The sequence below is a fragment of the Xyrauchen texanus genome, chromosome 12 (assembly GCF_025860055.1).
Source record: "Xyrauchen texanus isolate HMW12.3.18 chromosome 12, RBS_HiC_50CHRs, whole genome shotgun sequence".
Taxonomy (NCBI): domain Eukaryota; kingdom Metazoa; phylum Chordata; class Actinopteri; order Cypriniformes; family Catostomidae; genus Xyrauchen; species Xyrauchen texanus.
In genome coordinates, this window is record NC_068287.1 from 23,054,048 (window position 1) to 23,076,310 (window position 22,263).

At 37.3% G+C, this 22,263-nt stretch overlaps 2 protein-coding genes across 4 annotated transcripts; one reads left to right on the plus strand and one right to left on the minus strand.

Moving 5' to 3' along the window:
- Nucleotides 1-295: 295 nt before the first annotated feature.
- On the minus strand, nt 296-8,703 carry zgc:86896 (uncharacterized protein LOC415190 homolog). 2 transcript variants are annotated; one of them, XM_052140013.1, is made up of 10 exons: nt 8,585-8,703; nt 8,028-8,108; nt 7,633-7,737; nt 6,508-6,730; nt 4,834-4,941; nt 4,124-4,330; nt 3,836-3,911; nt 1,000-1,193; nt 794-884; nt 296-680 (listed from the first exon to the last, which is right to left on the minus strand). In XM_052140013.1, the coding sequence occupies exons 2-10, from the start codon at nt 8,089-8,091 to the stop codon at nt 675-677; spliced, it is 1,074 nt and encodes a 357-aa protein (XP_051995973.1). In that variant the 5' UTR covers nt 8,092-8,108; nt 8,585-8,703; the 3' UTR covers nt 296-674. The 2 variants fall into 2 exon arrangements, with proteins under 2 accessions (XP_051995973.1, XP_051995974.1); XM_052140014.1 differs by having other exon boundaries at nt 8,028-8,163.
- Nucleotides 8,704-11,489: 2,786 nt separating this feature from the next.
- prkar1aa (protein kinase, cAMP-dependent, regulatory, type I, alpha (tissue specific extinguisher 1) a) lies at nt 11,490-22,241 on the plus strand. Of its 2 annotated transcripts, none has more exons than XM_052139224.1 (11): nt 11,490-11,595; nt 12,394-12,573; nt 12,678-12,845; nt 12,971-13,062; nt 14,154-14,215; nt 15,535-15,581; nt 15,703-15,861; nt 16,038-16,098; nt 16,297-16,418; nt 17,515-17,596; nt 19,104-22,241. In XM_052139224.1, exons 2-11 carry the CDS (start codon nt 12,400-12,402, stop codon nt 19,274-19,276), a joined length of 1,140 nt encoding a protein of 379 aa, XP_051995184.1. In that variant the 5' UTR covers nt 11,490-11,595; nt 12,394-12,399; the 3' UTR covers nt 19,277-22,241. The 2 variants fall into 2 exon arrangements, with proteins under 2 accessions (XP_051995184.1, XP_051995183.1); XM_052139223.1 differs by having other exon boundaries at nt 11,496-11,595; nt 12,391-12,573.
- Nucleotides 22,242-22,263: the final 22 nt, after the last annotated feature.

Sequence of the window (22,263 nt, forward strand, 5' to 3'; positions counted from 1 at the left end):
TGGCTTCAAATGCGGAAGTAATTAAAGGGGGCGTGGTGTGTCTTTGTAACTGTTGCAGTTTTACGTTATCCAAAGACATTTTTACACGGCCTGCCTTCATACAAATTCCAGGAATATACACGACTTACAAAGCTTTACTTCCTACAAGAAATATTTATTACAATCATTTGCATGAAAGCGACACTTAACAAGACGTTGTTTTGTAGTGTGTGAGGTGCATATATATAGTTGCAATACAAATAGATACAAAAATACAAAATAAAAAAATCAGTCAGAGGCTTTTATTTATGAATTGTGTTTTTATTTGATGCTTTGTTTTATTAAATGCAAAACTATAGAGTATAGTATTTTTTTTTTTTACATTAGCAGCAATTTTGAAATAGAAAAATATGCAGTTATGATAGTCATTGCTCACAAGATTAGCTCACTTTATGCAGCCAAATTTTCTCTTAGTTCTGTTTGGGGGATTATTGAAACGTTCCCTATTATTCAGGTAATACTGCCGAAAAAAGCTATTACATAACACATTTATGAGATCATCCATCCCAGTACAGTTCTCATCATAATCAATATAACATTATCATATTGTACTGTACTAAGGGCTACACAAGTAGGTGAGCAGACAGTAAAGAAGACTAGAATTGTTTTCCTCTCTCACCAGATCCTGTGAGGTTTCAGTGCTAAAGAGAAAATTAGAAAAGAAAACACATTTGTAGTAGATGAGTAGATGAAGGTGACTGAGCGGTGTGAATAAATGGATCACCAAAAGTATAATTTTTTTAAATTACAATACCTTGAAATCCCAAACAACCATGGCACCATCTAAGCCTATGCTGCTGAATTTCTCCACTTTGGCCCTCACCCCTTCCAGAATACATAGTTGGCTTTGATTGAAACAAAATTCATTTTTAGCAAACTGCAGTGGGTTTTGTTTAAAATGTTGCCTGCATGGGAAAAGTGCTAAAATACACAAGATTAAAAGCAGATGTCAAGCCTTACGTGATGCTGTTCTGGTGCAGACTGCCCAGCTCAGTGTCTTCCTCCTCTGTAACAGCTTTTTTGTCAAGATTACGGAAATGTTGCATAGCAGACATGTTGCCCTTAGAGGTCTGCTTGGGAATGTCCACTTTCTTCACAAACACCAAGCTTCCAGGACCCTTGTATGAAAACTGATATGGGCAGCAATCATGCCCCTAGGATCCCCACCGCACACATGCACAAAAACAAAACAAAACAATCATTAGCAAATTAAGACAATTGAGAACTCTCCCTTTAAGAACTTAAAGGGAGAGTTCACCATGCAATTATCCCAATGTTTTTCCAAACATATTTGAGTTTCTTCCATGGGACACAAAAGGAGAATTAAAGTGAATGGTGACTGAGGTTGACATTCAGCCTAATATTGTGTGTGTGTGTGTGTGTGTGTGTGTGTGTGTGTGTGTGTGTGTGTGTGTGTGTTCCATGGAAAAAAGAAAGTCATACAAGTTTGGAACAACACAAGTGTGTGTAAATGATGTGAGAATGATCATTTTGGGTGAACTATCCCTTTAAAACAGAGCAGATCTTTTGTAGGATGCGATGCAGTGCACACACACACACACACACACACACACACACACACACACACACACACACACACATATATATATATATATATATATATATATATATATATATATAGGGAAAAATTAAGAGACCACTGCAAAATTATCAGTTTCTCTGCATTTACTATTCATAGGTATGTGTATGAGTAAAATTTATATTTTTGATTTATTCTATAAATTACTGACAACATTTCTCTCAAATTCCAAATATAAATATTGTCATTTAAAGCATATATTTGCAGAAATTGACAACTGGCCAAAATAACAAAAAATATGCAGTGGATGGAAGACCACCAAATCAAGATCCTGTCATGTCCAGCCAAATCTCCAGAACTGAACCCCATTGAAAACCTCTGGAATGTGATCAAGAGGAATATGAATGGTCACAATCCATCAAACAAAGCCGAGCTAAATTAATGTTTGTGTCAAGAGTGGCATAAAGTCACCCAACAGCAATGTGAAAGACTGGTAGAAGCATGCCAAGACATATGAAAGCTGTGATTGAAAATCAGGGTAATTCCACCAATTACTGATTTCTGAACTCTTCCTAAGTTAAAACATTAATATTGTGTTATTTTCTTTGCATTATTTGAGGTCTGAAAACACTATATCATTTTTGTTATTTAGACCAGTTGTCATTTTCTGCAAATAATTGCTCAAAATGACAATATTGTTATTTTGAATTTGGGAGAAATGTTGTCAGTACTTTATAGAATAAATAAAAAATATTAATTTGACTCAAGTATATACCTATAAATAGTTAATCCAGAGAAACTGATAATTTTGCAGTGGCCTCTTAATTTTTTCCACAGCTATAAATGTATATATATATATATATATATATATATATATATATGTATATATATATATATATATATATATACACTCACCTAAAGGATTATTAGGAACACCATACTAATACTGTGTTTGACCACTTTCGCCTTCAGAACTGCCTTAATTCTACGTGGCATTGATTCAACAAGGTGCTGAAAGCATTCTTTAGAAATGTTGGCCCATATTGATAGGATAGCATCTTGCAGTTGATGAAGATTTGTGGGATGCACATCCAGGGCACGAAGCTCCTGTTACACCACATCCCAAAGATGCTCTATTGGGTTGAGATCTGGTGACTGTGGGGGCCATTTTAGTACAGTGAACTCATTGTCATGTTCAAGAAACTAATTTGAAATGATTTGAGCTTTGTGACATGGTGCATTATCCTGCTGGAAGTAGCCATCAGAGGATGGGTACATGGTGGCCATAAAGGGATGGACATGGTCAGAAACAATGCTCAGGTAGGCCGTGGCATTTAAACGATGCCCAATTGGCACTAAGGGGCCTAAAGTGTGCCAAGAAAACATCCCCCACACCATTACACCACCACCACCAGCCTGCACAGTGGTAACAAGGCATGATGGATCCATGTTCTCATTCTGTTTACGCCAAATTCTGACTCTACCATCAGAATGTCTCAACAGAAATCGAGACTCATCAGACCAGGCAACATTTTTCCAGTCTTCAACTGTCCAATTTTGGTGAGCTCTTGCAAATTGTAGCCTCTTTTTCCTATTTGTAGTGGAGATGAGTGGTACCGGTGGGGTCTTCTGCTGTTGTAGCCCATCCGCCTCAAGGTTGTGCGTGTTGTGGCTTCACAAATGCTTTGCTGCATACCTCAGTTGTAACGAGTGGTTATTTCAGGCAAAGTTGCTCTTCTATCAGCTTGAATCAGTCGGCCCATTCTCCTCTGACCTCTAGCATCAACAAGGCATTTTCGCCCACAGGACTGCCGCATACTGGATGTTTTTCCCTTTTCACACCATTCTTTGTAAACCCTAGAAATGGTTGTGCGTGAAAATCCCAGTAACTGAGCAGATTGTGAAATACTCAGACTGGCCCGTCTGGCATCAACAACCATGCCATGCTCAAAATTGCTTAAATCACCTTTCTTTACCATTCTGACATTCAGTTTGGAGTTCAGGAGATTGTCTTGACCAGGACCACACCCCTAAATGCATTGAAGCAACTGCCATGTGATTGGTTGATTAGATAATTGCATTAATGAGAAATTGATCAGGTGTTCCTAATAATCCTTTAGGTGAGTGTATAATATATATATATATATATATATATATATATATATATATAAGCTGATAAACCAGGCCAGGGATTTGATTAAGCTCTGATAACAAGAAGATATCTCAGTGTGAAATGGAGCTATAAGATATAATTACCGCTGATACAATCTCAGACTCACTGACATAGAGCACACTCAGCAAAGGCAGATGTTCTGTTGTCAGCTGAGTAACCCTGCAATGCATTCAATTTAAAATTTAGGCAATGTAAAAGTGACTGGAAAAGGTCATATTGTGGAATCATTACTTTCAGTGAACGTGGAAGTCTCTCAGACAGCAGACACCAATGGATGTTGACTTTTTGAATTATTTTGGTTTGATTTGACATTTTGTGTATATGTGACAGTGGAGATGAGGTTAATGTATGTTATAAATTCTGGTAATTACTCTTTTCCCTGGGTGGCATCTGCTACACTGATGGCGCTGTTGTGGCTAACCCAGGCAAGTGTATCTCCAGACGGAGAGAAACAGACACTGTGCACCCAGCCAACACAGTCTTTATGCTCCAGAAGCACCTCCCCAAAGGGCATTTTGGCTCCCCAGGGTGTTGGTCCAGGCCTGTCCTCGATGTCCTTGATATATGCAGAAAAGATTCTAGAACAAATATCAAGACCTATATCAGAGACAGTTTAGCAGAGACTGGTTTTAAAAATGAATGGGAGCAATTGGAACACCCAACAGCCAACGGATGTAGCAAAGGAAGTCCCACCTTACTGGAAAAATAAGCAATCACGCTTTAGATCCGGATATTGCATGTAAGTCAGATCGAGAATGCTGATGTGCATTAGCTGAACCAGCTTGAATTTATTTTTATTTTTTTGCTGTGATCTGAACTAAAGAAGCACAATTTATAATAGTATTGTTGTTAGATTTTACTGCTGATTTTAAATATGTTCTTTGATTGTAATCTTGACCAACAGTTTTGGAGATTTAAGTACTTTTTTGGAGCTTGTTTAAATAGAAAATAGCTGCCCAGGAGCATTCCAAAGATGGCTACAGATTGAACTGACTTGTATTAAAAAGGGACTTTGCCTATGTTACAAAAACTGAGGGTTCTAAAAGGCACAATGTGCTGCTTTTAAATTTAGTATTCAAACCTGCAGTGGAGATCAGCAGAGCCAGCTGCCAGCAACATGTTGTTGGGATGCCAGTCTAGACTCAGAACTGTTGAGTTAATGGGTTTTTTGATATGCTTACTCAGCCACCTATAGAGTCAATGATGAACAATGTGTGAATGTGAACAGAGTTTGCAAAAGAGAGATGTGGCAAAGTCACATAGGAGTTAATAGGATAAAGACAGCACCACAGGTGTTAAACAAGCATCCTTGTCTTGATCAAGAATAGACGATCAAAAGGGGCTCTGGCATGATTCATTAATACTACAGACCTCACCCCACTCCACATTTCTAGTGAATGAACTGGAAGCAATACCAACAGTGATTTCAACATCTCTCTTGACTCCTTTTTTAGGCTAATAATAAAAGGGGTAGTTCACTCTTAATTAAAATTATTTAATGATTTACTCATCCTTATGTTATTCCAAAGCTACACTCACTGAACACTTTATTAGGAACACTATGGTCCTAATAAAGTGCTCAATGTGGTCTTCTGCTTGTTACCTCAAGGTTTGACGTGTTGTGCATTCTGAGATGCTATTCTGCTCACTACAGTTGTATAGAGTGGTTATCTGAGTTACCGTAGCCTTTCTGTCATCTTGAACCAGTTTGGCCATTCTCCGTTGACCTCTCTCACCAACAAGGTGTTTCCATCCTCAGAACTGCTGCTCACTGAAAGATTTTTTTTGGGCTCCATTCTAAGTAAACGCTAGAGACTGTTGTATGTGAAAATCCCGGGAGATCAGCCATTACAGAAATACTCAAACCAGCCAGTCTGACACCAACAATCATGCCATGGTCAAAACCACTGAGATCACATTTTCCCCCATTCTGATGGCTGATGTGAACTTTAAATGAAGCCCCTGAACCGTATCTGCATGATTGTATGTATTGCACTGCTGCCACACGATTGGCTGATTCGAAAATTGCATAAATAAGTGTAACCCGCTCACACACACACAAGACGAGACAGTCACAATGTAAATCAAAACTGCTTTTATTTTTAAAGAGCAGACGAAGGTACAGTGGGGAAAATCCAGAGGGAGAATGGTCGAGGTAAGCGTAGGGTCGAGAGCCGGAGAAACAGGATATAAGAATGACGAGACTAGTGGGAGCAAAAGACAGGGGAACAAGGGGAGCTGGCAAGCTAAGAGGAAGACAAGAGGAGTTCAAAACTAGACGAGACTAGCGGGGGGCAAAGACACGGGAAACTAAATACACTAACCAACACCCATGAAACGGATGTGCTGTGGTATTTATAGGAGAAGGTGCAGGTGTAAACAATGAAAGGTGATGAGACGAGTGCAGGTGAAACTAATGTGCAGGAGTGCAGATGACGCGCGTGCAGGTGGTCATAATGTTCTGGGGATTGGGAGCGGGAAGCGAGCGAGGAGGGAGACCTGCTAATGAGCATGGGAGCTCGTAATAGCAAAACGAGTGTGCAATCTCGAACGAGCAAAACGGGCGTGGAAGCCCGAGGGAGGAAAAAGAGCGTACGAGCTCAAGGGGGCAGAGCGAGGGAGCGGGGTTCGTGACAATAAGTAAGTGTATGGGTTTTCCTAATAAAGTGCTCAGTGAGTGTACTTTGCATTATGCAGTAAGCATATGTATTATTATTCCATTCCAAATGTAGCCATTGAAATGTGGGAGTCTCACCAGTCATTCTCCTTTTCAAAGTAGCACACTGAAACCAGTTTGGCCCCGCTTCCAAGAGCAAACTTGTTCTCAAGAGGTGACCACTTGACGCATGTGGCAGCTCTATTGATGCGGACCAGCACCAAAGTTGGCTTCCAGACCCCATCTTTAAGTGTCCATACATAGGCATTCCTATCTGAGGCACATGTCACTATACGGTTGGACTCTGGGGCCCAATCAATCCCTATAAATGAAATCAACAATTGTATTAGTTATTTTTATGTTCATTTATCATGACTATTTATGGATGTGAATTAGAATCCAGGGCTATAGATTTAAAGGGATAGTTCACCCAAAAATTGTAATTTGTTTATCATTTACTCACCCTCATGCTATACCAAATGTGTATTACTTTCTTCTTCTGCTGAACACAATCAAAATGTTTTAGAAATAAATTTTAGCTCTGTATGTTCATACAATGCAAGTGAATGGTGGCAGAACTTTGAAGGTCAAAAAAGCCTATAAAGGCAACATAAAAGTAATTAAAACGACCCAGTGGTTAAATCCATCTCCACTTTCACATTCTTCTTTCGCTTTTGGCAATTCACATTCTTTGATCATATCACCACCTACTGGGCAGGGAGGATAAAGTTTAGTAAGAAATGACTTAAATATTGATTTGTTTCTCACCCACATCTATTATATTGCATTATAAGGTATGGATTTAACCTTTTATACTACCTTTAAAGTTCTGGCCACCGTTCACTTGCATTGTATGTACCTACAGAGCTGAAATAGTCTTCTAAAAACCTTTGGATTCAGCAGAAGAAAGAAAGTCATACACATCTGAAATGGCATGAGGTCACCTTCGTGCAATAAATGATGAGAGAATTTTCATTTTTGGCTGAACTATCACTTGAAGTCTCCAGTTCCGGTAAATAGATAACAACTATTATTAAACTAAGTTATTAAAGAATACCAGTTACAATGCAGTATAAACATTTGTGTGTGTTTTGTTTATTCGCAGTGCAGTTCTTGCATTCCTTTGGAGAGCTGAGATAATGTTTGCTTTATACTATAGGTCAATCACACAGTAGGTATCAGTGAGTTAATGACTAATGTGGCAGCTATTTCCTTTTGCCTTACCTGTGATTCGGCCACTGTGTTCTGTCAGGTCGTGAATCTTGATCCATTCTTTTCCTTTCTTTTGATAAATGTTCACAACATTGTTGTTGGGACTAATGGCGAGTTCTAAGAGGAAGATTACATTTTTAGGATTTCTATTTATTTTATACACACTAAATATATAAGTGTTGTGTTGCGGTTACAGGAATTCTTCTGGAAAGAAGAATTCTCTATAAAGTGGCACAATTAGAGTAAGTTCATAGCAAGCTGATTCTCCCATGGACAATCTGATTTTCCTCTGAGTAGATTTTAATGGATGACAATTACCAGGGGAAAAGGGAATTGCAGGCAGCAACATTAGGAGCCTAAAGGGATGTAATTTATATTGAAATGTAGCTCAACTGGTTTGTTCTTACGTGTGCGGTCTTTGTTCCAGGCATGACAGGACAGAGGCTCCAATCCAAAACTGCAGAGGGACATGTTTCAACGAGGAGACCCTGGAATGCACCACAGATTTCAGGAGCTGATTGCAATCATGGAAATGTACAGTGACTAAAAAAGGAACGCAAAGTGTAAGCTTGGAGAACTCCACCCAAATCATCTTGATTATGATTTCTCAGAATGATATAATCTATTAGGGGCAAACCTGTTTATTTTCACCATTTTCACTGAAAATGTTCCATTGTAACTACATGCACATTTGCAATGCACCCAATATTTAGATCCATTACCAAACTTCAACATTTATGCCAAGTACAAGTTGTTTACATTTAACAAACAGGTTATATCTACATGTATCATACTGAAAATGTGTCATTTAAAACTTTTTTTTTTTTATCAGATAAAGGAACCCATAAAGACTCCCAGTAAAGTTATGCTACATTGTTGTAACATAGCACTAGCAGTGATTGCAGATTTGCACTGCAAAAAAACATGACCCTACCTGACTATGGAAAATAGACTATGCCCTCACCTTTCACCTTTTTCTCTTTTTCTAGAAAAAGGTATATCCTATATCCTTGTGTTGGAGAGCACTATGTTCGTGGACTCTGGGCAGTTGACACGAATGAGTTTGAGCAAAGACAGGAAGGGCTGCAGAGGCAGTAGGGAGGAGATAAGGGAGGGTGTGTCTTTATGTTCTGATATAGGCACCTTGTCTGGATTGTCTTATCTTCAACATTAGCTAAAAGCAAACTCCATGTAAAGCAAGGTGATAGTATCATCACAGACAAAATATGTGTCTTTGAGATGTCTGTTTTTTTTTCTTTAAAGGGGCCATGACATGTCTTTTTATTGATATTTTAATATGTTTCTTGAGGTTTAGTTTAATATATGTAAAGTTTTTTGTAAAAAATATGTAAAACTTCTACTCTCATTCTAGCCCTATGTCGGAAATGCTCGGTTTTGGTGCTGCTTTTCCTTTAAGACTTGACAATCACACGGTTATGATTGGCTCTCTGCTCTTGACTGACCTGCTGTCTCCTTGAGGCTGTGTCTCATTACAAAGTGATGATGATACATAATGGTGCTCTGCAGGCAGCGGTATATCGAGCGGTATACTTTGTTTAAACAAGATGTAGAACAAATGGAAAGTGAACGTATCATGGTTGCTTTGACTGCACACATTCCTTTCAAACTTTATGAGAGTTATAAAGATGTAGAGAGAAAAGAAAATGGATTTTGCAGCTGTACTTTTATATTAACTTTATAATACTTTATTTTCAAATATATATTTTTAAGTTTACATATTATGTATTTTACTCCTGCCTACTGAGGTACTTCAATTTGGGAATTAACATAACTTGAATTTGAACATCATATTTTTTCAAGGAAATTATGTCAGTTTCCAGTTGTGAGTGTCACACCTCCTGCATCCTCTGATTTCCTGAGTAAGAAGGTTGCATTCAAAGGCTGCTTCCTGAGTATTCTACCTGCTTTTCTGAAACGAGACAGCATCTGTGATGTATGCGACTTACAAATGTGACATTCAGTCCAGAGCACACAGCCTTCGAAACAAAACATTGCTGTGTTCGAAATCACCCCCTATCCACTATATCTATACTATTTCAAGTGTCTGCCATTTTGTAGCATCCGAATTCTGAGTGAACTACTCGCAAGGGTGTAGATTTGGCTTGAACATTGGGGGGCTCACTCATTCTTACCCACAATGCACTCTGTCTCTGATTTTGAGTGTTGCTGTCGCCAGTGGTTTATTGCCCATAATCCACCATGCGGAGGACTGACGAGCTGGGAGAGAATGAGCGCAAGTGAGCGAGAGAGATGCCGGTTTACAGCTTCCTTTATTCCTGGAATGTTTTATTTCATGCTGACTTTTTTTTTTTTTTTTTTACTTTTTGAAAAATATTACTTCATTAAAATAACATAAAAAAAAAATAGTGACCTAACGGATACATTTTAAAATGTATAATTTATTTATATAGATAATGTTATGATGTGGAGTAGGCCTATTATTTTGCCATTAAGCTAAAGAATTCTTTCTTCACTAAATAAGTCACTGAGGTGATAGCTATAATTGTAACTCAGGAGACTTCACGCAGTGGCAGCAGTGATAATTTAGTAGATGATTCAGTTTTCACATATAGTTTATAATAACTTCAGTGCTGTTTTATGGTCGCACGAGGGCAATGTACCCATGGTTTTCTCATCTCTGCGCCCAAAAATTATACCCAGGGTGGATCTGAGTTTAAAGATACTAAAACACATAATAAATAAATACAATCATGTAAGCATTATGTATTTTATTAAGCATATGTGGTTTTAATTATATAATTATGAACATATATAAAAATGACAGAGTCAAGATTTATTGTATTAATATAACATCTTATAGAATAAGAATACCAAGCATTATTATTATTAATTTGCAAATAATGTACATGTAATATAAAAGTACATGTGATGAAGTCGTTTCTGCGACAGCTCCATCACTCTCTCCAACGCTCCGTGGATACGGGTGAGGTATGAGTTTTCCACTCAGAAGTTGCATATGAACAACCCAAGTCATAATTACGAGAGGGAAACTCTGATATAATTTTAATACTCCAGTTTCCGAGTTGAGAGTGGTTGTAAACTTTCAACATGGCGGTGGATAGTAGGCCTATGGTTTCTGTATTGAATGACAGGTTTTATATATTTTTTTCTAAATGCAGCTAATTGTTAGCGCTTAACGTTTCGGTCATATTCATGTATGTGAACCATTCATGTAACCATTTGATGTATGCTGTAAATTTTTACAGTGTGAAAATAGCTTCTATTTGACCAAAATTCCATTATCGTCAGCAGGCTAACTGAGTAATGTATTATGCTGTCAAAATGACAGTAGTCCTTGTGAATTTTAGCCTGCCAAATAGAATATTTTTGTTTGATGGCAGCAGGTTATATTTCTCCTAAAAGTCTTAAAAGCCAAGCTACTTTATGGAAATGTCCACTAAAGAGATTCGATTTTTAGAAGAAGAAACAAATTTTCCTTCATTAGGGGCCCCATTAAACGAGATATTTTGGTACTGTATGGAGTATTAGTGAGGGGCATATCGCTGATTATAAGCACAACCCAGTGCTTAGGTTTATCAACAGACCCATTATCCTTTCCAGCTGTCATAAATATCCACTGACAGAGGGTTTCAAGCGTTAAACAGATTGAGTACTGACTTTTGCATGGCAATGTCATGGCAAGATGATTCTAAAATGTGATATAAACATGTAGCACATATTTAATGTTCGTGTAGCACATTCGATGTTGCAGAATGTAATACATTCTATGGTTCACAACATCTTTAGAAACAAAAACAAGCCCGTGCCCTTTAACGTTGTTAGGAGTAACGGGCTTCCTAGATCGAGGCGCATTGACGTCAATCGTTGTTGTGATTGGTCATAACCTTTTCCGGTGAGGCATCTTTCCGTCCAAGGACTGCGAAAGCTAGTGTTACGGAGTAAAACGAGGACAAACTCATCGAAACAACACAGGTATGAATATTTAATAGCTTAAGTCTTCGCTTGAACTGTCTGTGATGTCGATGCGTAAGCTAACAGACAAGTAGAGAGCTCACAGTAATGCCGTCAGCCTCCGTTGTTGTGATAATGTAGCTTACAAGATGGCGCTTTTTGCTGCCTGACAAAACTGTTTACAGAAGCCACAGAGTTAGAAGAGGCGGTGGGATTACCCTGCTTAACTTTTAAATACGCGTTAAAACGCGATTACTTGCACTAACATGTTATGTAAACATATCTTGAGGACCATTTTATTGTGGTATGTGAACTGCGGAATACGTTTTATGAGCTCAGGGGCCTTTCATTGGGGCCTATCACACCAATTAAAATGCAATATGGTCCCATATTATATGATTTATTTAGGAAAATAACGATATTTCGCTTGGTCTGATTTACTAGATGTGTTGTAAATATGTGAATCTGAAGATACATTGTTTTACAGATGTATTATATTACATAACATTTTGTGTTGTATTGATTTGCAACAGTAAATCTAGGCTATGCATAAGCTTTGGCAGATATTTGTTTTGTTTTTATTAGGTTATGATTACCAGTTCACATGAAAATATTTACAACAGGGTTTTTCACAGTCATGGGAAGTCCTGGAGATGTCAAGTAATTTTAATATTGTGATTTCCAGTCTTGGCATATGCTATAGCTACTATTGGCTGGAAATTGCTCTTACATTTTGTCTGGAAGATACTTCTTTAGAAAATACTTTCTGCCACAGATATTTTCATGAGCTGATGTGAATTGCATGTGTCGGGTCAGCAGGTCAACATGGCGTCCAGCAGTACGAACAGTGAAGAGGAGAGGAGTTTGCGGGAGTGTGAGCGCTATGTGCAGAAGAACAACATCCAGCAGCTGCTGAAGGACTGTATTGTGCAACTGTGCACCTCTAGGCCTGAAAGGCCAATGGCTTTCCTCAGAGAGTACTTTGAAAGGCTTGAGAAGGTCGGTCATTTTCTTTCAAGAGAAACGACATGTGACACTATTCTTAGACTCAGTGTTCTATGTAAGTTTAAATAGTGTCATTAACAGTGTTCATGTCATATCAGGAGGAAGCTAAACAGATCATTAGCCAGCAGAAGTCGAGCTCTCGTTCAGACTCCCGTGAAGATGAGGTCTCTCCTCCCATGAACCCTGTGGTTAAGGGCCGGCGGCGCCGTGGTGCCATCAGTGCAGAGGTCTACACTGAGGAAGATGCTGCTTCCTATGTCAGAAAGGTGAATTCTTACATTTTAATCAGAATCCGTTGCTTTTAAATATTATTTGTATTGAATTTCATACTGAAATTAATTTACTTGGACACTGTTTAAGTAATAAATGGCTTTCCCCTGTTGATTCACAGGTCATTCCTAAAGACTATAAAACTATGGCTGCCCTTGCTAAAGCAATTGAGAAAAATGTGCTTTTTGCCCATCTTGATGACAACGAAAGAAGGTAAAATATGTTTTGATTAGAGATCGACCGATAATAGATTTTTCTGATATTCAAACATTTTTCCTCAATCGGATATCGGTTTTTGTAATATCAAATCCACCAATAAATGCTGCAATCTGGTGAGTGTTTAAAAAAAATGTAACGCAAACTGCCATTAAAGGCATGTCAAATTCCATTTGAAATGGACTCTGTAATCACGACAATGTATTTATTGTTTACTATTTTTAACTTTTGTAATAGTAAGATGAAATAATAGATTTAATGAAATTCATTAAAAATCTGCTCTGCTCAAGGGCCTGGGTAGCTCAGTGAGTATTGATGCTGACTACCATCCCTGGAGTCGTGAGTTCAAATCCAGTGCGTGCTGACTCCAGCCAGGTCTCCTAAGCAACCAAATTTGCCCGGTTGCTAGGGAGGATAGAGTCACATGGGGTTACCTCCTTGTGGTTACTATAATGTGTGGTTCTCGGTGGGGTACATGGTGAGATGTGCGTGGATGCTGCTGAGAATAGCGTGAAGCCTTCACATGCTCTACGTCGCCGTGGTAATGAACTCAACAAGCCACATGATAAGATGCATGGATTGACTGTCTCAGACGCAGAGGCAACTGAGATTCTTCCTCCACCACCTGGATTGAGGCATGTCACTATGCCACCGTAAGGACTTAGAGTGCAAGTCCTTATGGTGGACTTGCACTCTAAGTCGTGAGTTGTGAGTTCGAATCCTGGGTGTGCTGAGTGACTCCAGCCAGTTCTCCTAAGCAGCCAGGTTGCTAGGGAGGTTAGAGTCACATGGGGTAACCTCCTTGTGGTCACAATTAGTTGTTCTCGCTCTCTGGGGCGCATGGTAAGTTGTGCGTGGATTGTGGAGAATAGCATGAGCCTCCATATGCTGTGATTCTCTGCGGTGTCATGCACAGCGGGCCACGTGATAAAATACGCGTAAAATACAAATAATCTGTATTGGATTGGTTGGATATAAATTATTAGCATCGATCTCTAGATTTGAATAGTGTGTGAATTAATACTGAGTTACACAGTTTTTTTGCTGTGAATCTCAGTATGTTTAATACAACATTTTAATCTTCACAGTGACATATTTGATGCCATGTTCTCAGTCACCTACATTGCAGGAGAAACTGTCATTCAACAAGGTAAGGCTTTATTTAGCCCCTTTCTCACATACAGTCCCGGTACTTTCCCTGGTATCCTCCATCAGTGTTGTTGATTTTGTTGTTGCTATTGAATCGAGTGTAAAAACCATGTCAGAATATAAATGGTCTACATTAGATAACATCACTACGGGGGTTACTTTTGTTTGCGAATGCAAGGAAAAGTCTCCTTGAAGGTTCTGTTCCTCTTAGTTCTCATCTAATGTTGACCACTTTTCCTCTGATGTTGTTTGCATGCATGATCCAATAGCAACAACAAAATCAATAACACCAATGGACCACGGAAGGATCAGCACTACTCTTTTATTAGGGCTATTTTACACCAACTGTGTCTTGAGGTTGCTTTACACTGGACACGTGAGCCTCATGGTGCTGCGTCCTTGAAGCTGCAGTGAGAGATGAGACGAGGCGCTCAGACTATTTTAATCATACAGCACACACTGTACTCAGCAGACCACATGTTGAAAATGCACTATAAACATTTATCAACACGACTCAACATAAAATACTGTACTGAATTACTCACTCGTTGACTTAAAGACGTCTTGATGCAAGTTAAACATGCTGTAACAGGCACGCAACACTTTCCTCATATAAATTATATCAGTTTGTTTGTAATAGATTTCAGTTACCCATTCTTGATAAACATCTTGCTATTTATATCCGTCATCCCAGGAAAAATTTTATGAAATAATCCAGAAATCACCTTATTTTCTGTTTAGTCAGAGAGTTCACACAGTACAGATGTGATGAACTCAAACCGCGTTTCCCGATGAAGTCACGCAGAAGCTCTGCTCAAATACACACACACACACACACACACACACACACACACACACACACACACACACACACACACACACACACTCATAATATGTGAAACCGGTGATACTCTTTGGATACTTTGTAGGTTTTGTGTTAGTTCTGGAATTCAGAGGTGTAACAGGCTAGCGTCTACTAGTTTGTTTACTCATGGCGGCTGTCAACTCTCATTGCTTTTTGCATCTTATGTGTTTGACCAATCACAGGCTGCAGCACCTCCCACAGTCCCTTTTCACCCAAAAATTACCTACCCCAGAGTAGGAGCTAAAAATCTCTCTAAACGGCTAAGAGGAATTATAGTTCCTCATGTGTGAAAACAACTAAAAGTACTAGTTCCTTGTAAAAGTACCTAAAATGGACTTTAGTTCATGTAGTGGGAAAAGTGCCTTTGTTATATAGAAGCTAAATGTGATTTTTTTTTTTTTTTTTTTTTTTTTTCAGAAAAAGTAGTTCGACTAATGTATTTTTTCTCATTTCAGGTGATGAGGGTGATAACTTTTATGTTATTGACCAAGGTGAAATGGATGTAAGTGGAATGCTTCCAAATATAAGCAATCGATGAAGTAATTCGGTTTGCAGGACATTTCACTTGTATATTGATTACCATTTGAAATAATAATGATCTTAATATTGCTCTAATTTGGTAGGTGCATGTCAACAATGAATGGGTGACCAATATTGGAGAGGGTGGCAGTTTTGGTGAGCTGGCTTTAATCTACGGTACACCCAGAGCAGCCACTGTCAGAGCAAAGACCAATGTCAAGCTGTGGGGGATAGACAGAGACAGCTATAGGAGAATACTCATGGTTGGTAAACTCTTTAATTGGCATTATTATAAAAACAAAATATATGTCTACTATAATCTTTCAAATTAGTAGCAGTGGCTCTTAAAAATCTTATTTATTTGTGGATCAAGGATCAGTGATGTATTAATTTTTACTAACACAAAAAACAATTGCTGAACTTTAATTTCCTTATTAAGGGAAGCACTCTGAGAAAGAGGAAAATGTATGAAGAATTTCTTAGCAAAGTCTCCATTTTGGGTGAGTTTTATGAATTAATTTCAGGTTGTGTTTATTAACATATATGTTTGGATGGTAAACTATTCAAAAGTCATAGTTTTTGTCATTTCATTTTTTGTGAGATAATGGCATTTCATTCTGACCAACCTACTGTATGAACAAAACCTGTTGACTTGTGAAGTGCTTCCCATTGTTAATGTGCTTACATGCTGTGAGCAGAATCTTTGGATAAATGGGAACGGTTGACTGTTGCTGATGCCCTTGAGACAGTCAACTTTGAGGATGGCCAGAAGATTGTTGTGCAGGGTCAACCTGGAGATGAATTTTTCATTATCCTTGAGGTAGCTTTTCTTGTTGTTAAATCCACTCACTTTTACACTGCTAAATACAGTGCCATTTCACTGTAAATATATATTAATTAGGGGTGTAACAGTTTATCATGGCATGGTGCATCATGGTTAAAAAATGTGGAGATGGGACTTTTTTTTAATTATTATTATTTAAATTATTTTAGTGTCTGTTCTATCCAGTACATGTGACATCCTACACCTACATAACACGGGCATACAAATGGAAATCTCTTCATTGGCATAATGAGTTCGATGTATGATGAGTTCGGCTGAAAGTAATAGCAAGAGCGTGCAAGATCGAATCTCTGTTTGAAGCGTGAGACTGATCTGCTCTGACAGTGTGAGAGAAAATGTAAATTTACAAAGGTTTAATGACAGTGACCTATTAATCTGCTATATATAATCCTGAATATTATGTATAATATTGCTATGGGTGAATATAATCCTAATGTCAAATGTCATATCACAAAATTATTATTATTTAACTGGAAAAGCAATACTATTTTAGAAAGATAAATGTTTGTAATCAATGACAGTGTGTAAGCAGCATATGTATGTAACATAATTACGTGTTTTCAGTAAGCAGAATGATTTGCTATTATTTCCATTTGGTGTCACCATTGCCCTGTTCTTGGCTGTTTTTAGTCCAAGTACATCTCTGATGGATCATTTAGATTTAAGAAGAGTACTTTTAGCTAAATAAAAAAAAAACTGCTTTGCATATGTCTATAAAATAATAGTAATAATAATAATAAAAAAATTAAGTTAAATCTTAACTTGTTTTATTCAGGCTTCGTGTAAAGAATCGTGAAACGAACCGAACCGTGAGTTCAGTATCGTGAACCGAACTGAATCATGAGATGTGTGAACCATTACACCCCTAATACTCATCTGTAACTGTTCAAGGTGTCACTGAATAGTCATATGGCATTGTATACTTTCACTATTTACACATTTACACAGTTAATTAATAATAACACTTAAGTAATAACACAAGTAAATAATGATGTATTGTTTATAGAAAGTGGCTGTCCTAAAAGAGTTGTCAAAGGAGAACAAATATATTGAAGTAGACTTGTGTCCACAGGGGTCTGCAGCAGTCCTGCAGCGACGGTCAGAGAATGAGGAGTTTGTGGAGGTTGGAAGACTTGCTCCTTCTGACTACTTTGGTAAATGTGTTTCTCTTTACGTTCTAATGGCAAATGCCCCAGAAGTCACTGGAATGGTGATTGACTCGCATCACAGTAATGTAATTGACATTTTACATGTTTTCATGTAGCAGACAATTTTATCCGACTTACAAATGAGGAATGCAATGTAATTACATATTGACTTGTATTCCTGAAACATGCAACTATGTGAAAATGCTTCTAGCTATGCAAGCTTGATCTTGTGTGTCGTTGCATTTCGAAATGTGCAAATATTCCATTAGGGGCGCACAATGCGTGAACTAGTATAATGCCGGAGCAACAGTTTAAAAAGAATATTGCTGAGCAAAAGGGCTGGGTATTGATACAGATTTCCCAATTCAATTCTGATTCACAAGCTCTTGGTTTGATTCGATATTTAATAGTTGTCTGTATTTAATTATACCCATATGTGGCCTTTTGCTTACAATGTAAATAGATTCTCTCCCAGCTAATGCTGTTAATTATACAGGGAACCTTCTAACTAGGTACATTACTAAAATATAAATTTTATTAATAATATTTTATAAATGTTTTCTTGGTTACATTTTAGCTTTTTTTTTTAATGAACAAATCAATGTATTCAATCAATAAATATGATATTATATTGCATATGTAATGTTTTGTGACATGTTTGTTTAATAATGTAATTTGAACTATTTACAGGTATTTTTATTGATTTGTTGAACACAAGTTAAAAACCGGTACTGTCTCTTTAAGAAAGACGGCATTTCTGTAAAGAGTGTCTGTATATGAGACCATATTAACAAGAGAGACTTGAAGAACTTTATCTCATCTTACCTATGTTTGATTAGAATTCAATGTTTATTTTATTAATTTGTTTTATCAACAACTGACTGTATAGGACAGAAATGGTATTAAAAGAGACATTATTCAATGACAAATGGGTCGCGTGGATCTTGTCTTTGGACACGCACAACGTTTACTCTCAACATGCAGTGAAAGGATCTCACTGCTAAATACTCATTCACTATACTGAACAATCATAAGTATATAATATAAGTGAGTGAAATTTGAACATTTTGAGTCGAATAGCACAAAATTTGGTTGTAAATGCAACAGAGTTCCTCTCATTGTAGTGTAGGGTTGCGCATAGGGTAAAAGATCGATCTTGGGATTTAGGAATCAATATCATTCAAATGAAGATTGCGACGCATCGGCACATCTGTATTTTTACCCACCCCTACTGAGCAAGTAAGTTAAATTCAGTGCATTTATAGCAACTTACCCAAATTAAACGCATCCGGTTTTATGATAAACCTTTGAAAGTAACTCTAACCCCCTTGAGTACTGAGGGTTTTTTTACCGGCACATTAAGTATGTTCACTTAAGTATGTCTGACCGTGTGTTAGTAATGCGTTGCCCAAGCGCTTGGGTTCGCTTATTGTGTAAAGTATGTTTTTGGCCTTAGTGTTTTCTAATGTTCAGCTTGACCTTTTTTCTGATTTTCCTCCATATGTTTCAACAGGTGAGATTGCCCTGCTCATGAACCGCCCTCGTGCTGCCACAGTGGTTGCTCGTGGTCCGCTGAAGTGCGTAAAACTTGACCGTCCCCGGTTCGAAAGGGTGCTTGGTCCCTGCTCAGATATCCTGAAGAGAAACATACAGCAGTACAACAGCTTTGTGTCTCTGTCCGTCTGAGATGCGCTAGGCTTTTTCCTCCTCTATTGCAGGGTCCACCAATGCAAATCTGCTTTAATTTCTTACTTTTCTTTATGCATTTTCCAACAAACAGGTGCCCTTTTACTTCAGTGTTCTCTCTCTGTCTGTTTTTCAATTTGTCCTGTGCCCTGTCCCATTTGTATCCATCATAGATTATGGCTGTTTGTTTGTTTTGTCTGAGAAACGAGCCAGTTATTGTGCCACAGATGCCTGTCATGTGAACATAACAAAAATGTATCGGGGTTTTCTCTTGCCTCCAAATTTCTTAAAGTTTCTCTGTAACAGTGTTTTGAATGGAAGGATAACTTTGTCAAGACGTGTGTCGTCTCAGTATATTATAACGCATCTTAATGGAGCCATTGAAATTTTCAGATTCAGTTTTCATTTCAAGATTTCAAATATAGGAAAGCCAAAGGCAAAGCCATGCGCGTTATGTTGTTTTCTTGAGGATACTGAAGTTTAAATGTCACCGTGTTTAACATGGTCATCAGCTTTGCTCTTTTATTGTTATAGCTGCACATATATAGTGTATTTAAATGATTATATATTAGAAGTAATTGACCATAACCATATTTTTTGCACAGTTTGATATCTATATATATGCATAATGAACACTTTATATGCGCCTGCTGTTTTGCATTGGGGAAACTGCTTTTTTTTTTCCTACTTGGTTGGACATTCTGATCTTCTTTCGTCCTCCATGAGACATGCACAGGCTTGCACTGGACTCTTTATTTGGAGCAGACCAGGATTAGTCAAATTTCGTTTTAAAGTTACACTTTTTTTTTTTTTTCTGGAATGCCCTCAGTTGCAAATGCTTTTAATTGTTTGTTTCACCCACAATGGTAGTTATTTTCATTAATTAATTATTTTGTTTAATCAAAGAAATTACGGTGGATATTAGTAATGAAAGGTTAAGGTTATATTTGTTAACATTGTGTTTAATCGTTAATATCGGGAGCGCTACAGAAATGTAACAGTTGGAGGATGCTTGTAAAAACTGAGCTTTGTGACAGACTGAGAATGTCAGCGTCCTCCTTTTAACAACAGTGAGTGACTACTTGGTGACCTTGGCCAACAGATTTTTTCCCCTCTTATTCCTCCAATTAGATTTTCTCTCTCTATGAAAGTGTATGTCAACCCCCCAAACCACATGCAAATATGTGGATAATAGGCCAGGGCTAAAAAATGTGCAAATTGTTTCCAAATAATTTGTGTCCTTTTTTGTTTCAGATTTAGATTATTTATGCTACCCATAATGAAATCAAAGTCTTAAAACAGGGACAGTATTTACCGCTTGTATTGAGTTCATGCTGTCTGTATGCCATGAGATATGGGCTGGGATCCATACAATGTTATGAAATTCACTACTGCTACCACCTTAATCTCTTATCGTATATTGTTCTTTAAGTAAAGGTTTCTCCAAGTTGTACAGTTTTATTGGGTGGTACAGTATAGTGTTAACAGTTGCTAAAGTTAGATTTTAGTTGTCACAATTGTATTATTTTGAATGAATTGATCTGTATTTTAATTGTAATTTTTTTCATGCATCTTTGTCATTCAGATATTTAGTATGCGGATACCCAGCTCATTTATATCACAGACTCGTGTTATTGCAAGCAAATTTAGGTTTTGAAAAGTGCCTGATTTATTTTATTTTTATAATGATTATTTTGCTATCCCTCTAATATATTCATAACTGTTTTGTTAGCTTGATACCTGTATTACTTATAAACCTTAATATTTTTATTCCATCCTTAAAGGATCCCCATAACAATATAATTGATTAGTAGACACTGAGTTATTTATTTAGACATAAAGCTCCAGTAATTTAGGGTTTGCATAGAACTTTCCCAAAATTGCTTTGAATATTAAAGCGAGAGACCAGTGAAATTATACATGTAGTGTGTTTGTATCTTAAATATTTGAGTTTGCCCTACTAACCTCATGGAATAATTGTTTTTTTTCTTCACCTGTTGTCTTTCCATGACACTTCATTTTAGAAAGTTTTATAGCATGTCAGTGCAGCAGTTTTTTTTTGCTGACATGCTCATTCACAGATTTCTGCCACTTTAGTTCTAAGATTTTATAAGAATTTCAGAATCAGTAAAATCTTGGTGCTGTATTTAAAACCACAGAATTTGCCACCCATAATTGCAGGGGATGTGAAATTATATATATTCATATAATATAGCCTTGTGATTAACCGTTCCACTGTAGTTTTAATGAGTGGTTTATGCCTTATGATGGGGTTGAATAAATGAACATGTTTAATTGTTTATAATTGGTATGAGTCAATATAATGTAAACTGTGATACCATTTGTTAGGCATTTAATTGCTTACTGGTTATTGCTCATGCTCTATTAATTTAACTTTATTGTTCGACAGTGCAGAATTGATGTTTCAATTTTAGTTAAATAAAAGGATCCATCAATCTTTGACATTTTTGTTTGATCTGGGAATAGATTGAATGGTTTTTTAGCACCACGATTGCAAAGTTCTTCTTATTTTATTATGATTTATTTTTACTTTTTACAGCTCCAGTCCCTGTCTCCTCAAGAACATTCAGTGGTACTTTGGAAATGTGTTTGTATTAGCCCCCCTCTACAATACTATTTTTTTGGAACTTGCTTTTTATTCCCTGTGACTTCTAATGGTGTTTCCTTCTGGATTTTCCAGTAAAATTATATGTTATACTATATAGAGAGGAATTTATATATTTGGTTGTAAGCTTTGTTATCAGGGACTCCTGTTCACATGTTCTTCAGCTGTTCAGTTTGTTAAGCCCTCGGCACAGAGATGTATAAAATGTCAGAGGACCATTTTTCTATTATTCTTTTTCTATAATATGGTTTGATTTCATTGGATGTGCTAAAGTTGTAAACCTTTTGGTATAGATTGTCCCAATGGCAGGTCAAGCAATAAAATTATAAATTCTTGAAAGTGTAAGTTTCCTTTATTCCCT

What these genes read in the sequence shown, in the direction of transcription:
- zgc:86896 (XM_052140013.1), bottom strand. Translation starts at nt 8,091, where the DNA reads ATGTCCCTCTGCAGTTTTGGATTGGAGCCTCTGTCCTGTCATGCCTGG. An exon ending in ACACAGTGGCCGAATCACAG is followed by an intron (nt 6,731 to 7,632) that starts GTAAGGCAAAAG and finishes TTTCATTTATAG; the next exon opens with GGATTGATTGGGCCCCAGAG. An exon ending in AGTCTGAGATTGTATCAGCG is followed by an intron (nt 1,194 to 3,835) that starts GTAATTATATCT and finishes TGGGGATCCTAG; the next exon opens with GGGCATGATTGCTGCCCATA.
- prkar1aa (XM_052139224.1), top strand. Translation starts at nt 12,400, where the DNA reads ATGGCGTCCAGCAGTACGAACAGTGAAGAGGAGAGGAGTTTGCGGGAG. An exon ending in CTTGATGACAACGAAAGAAG is followed by an intron (nt 13,063 to 14,153) that starts GTAAAATATGTT and finishes TAATCTTCACAG; the next exon opens with TGACATATTTGATGCCATGT. An exon ending in AATTTTTCATTATCCTTGAG is followed by an intron (nt 16,419 to 17,514) that starts GTAGCTTTTCTT and finishes TTGTGTCCACAG; the next exon opens with GGGTCTGCAGCAGTCCTGCA.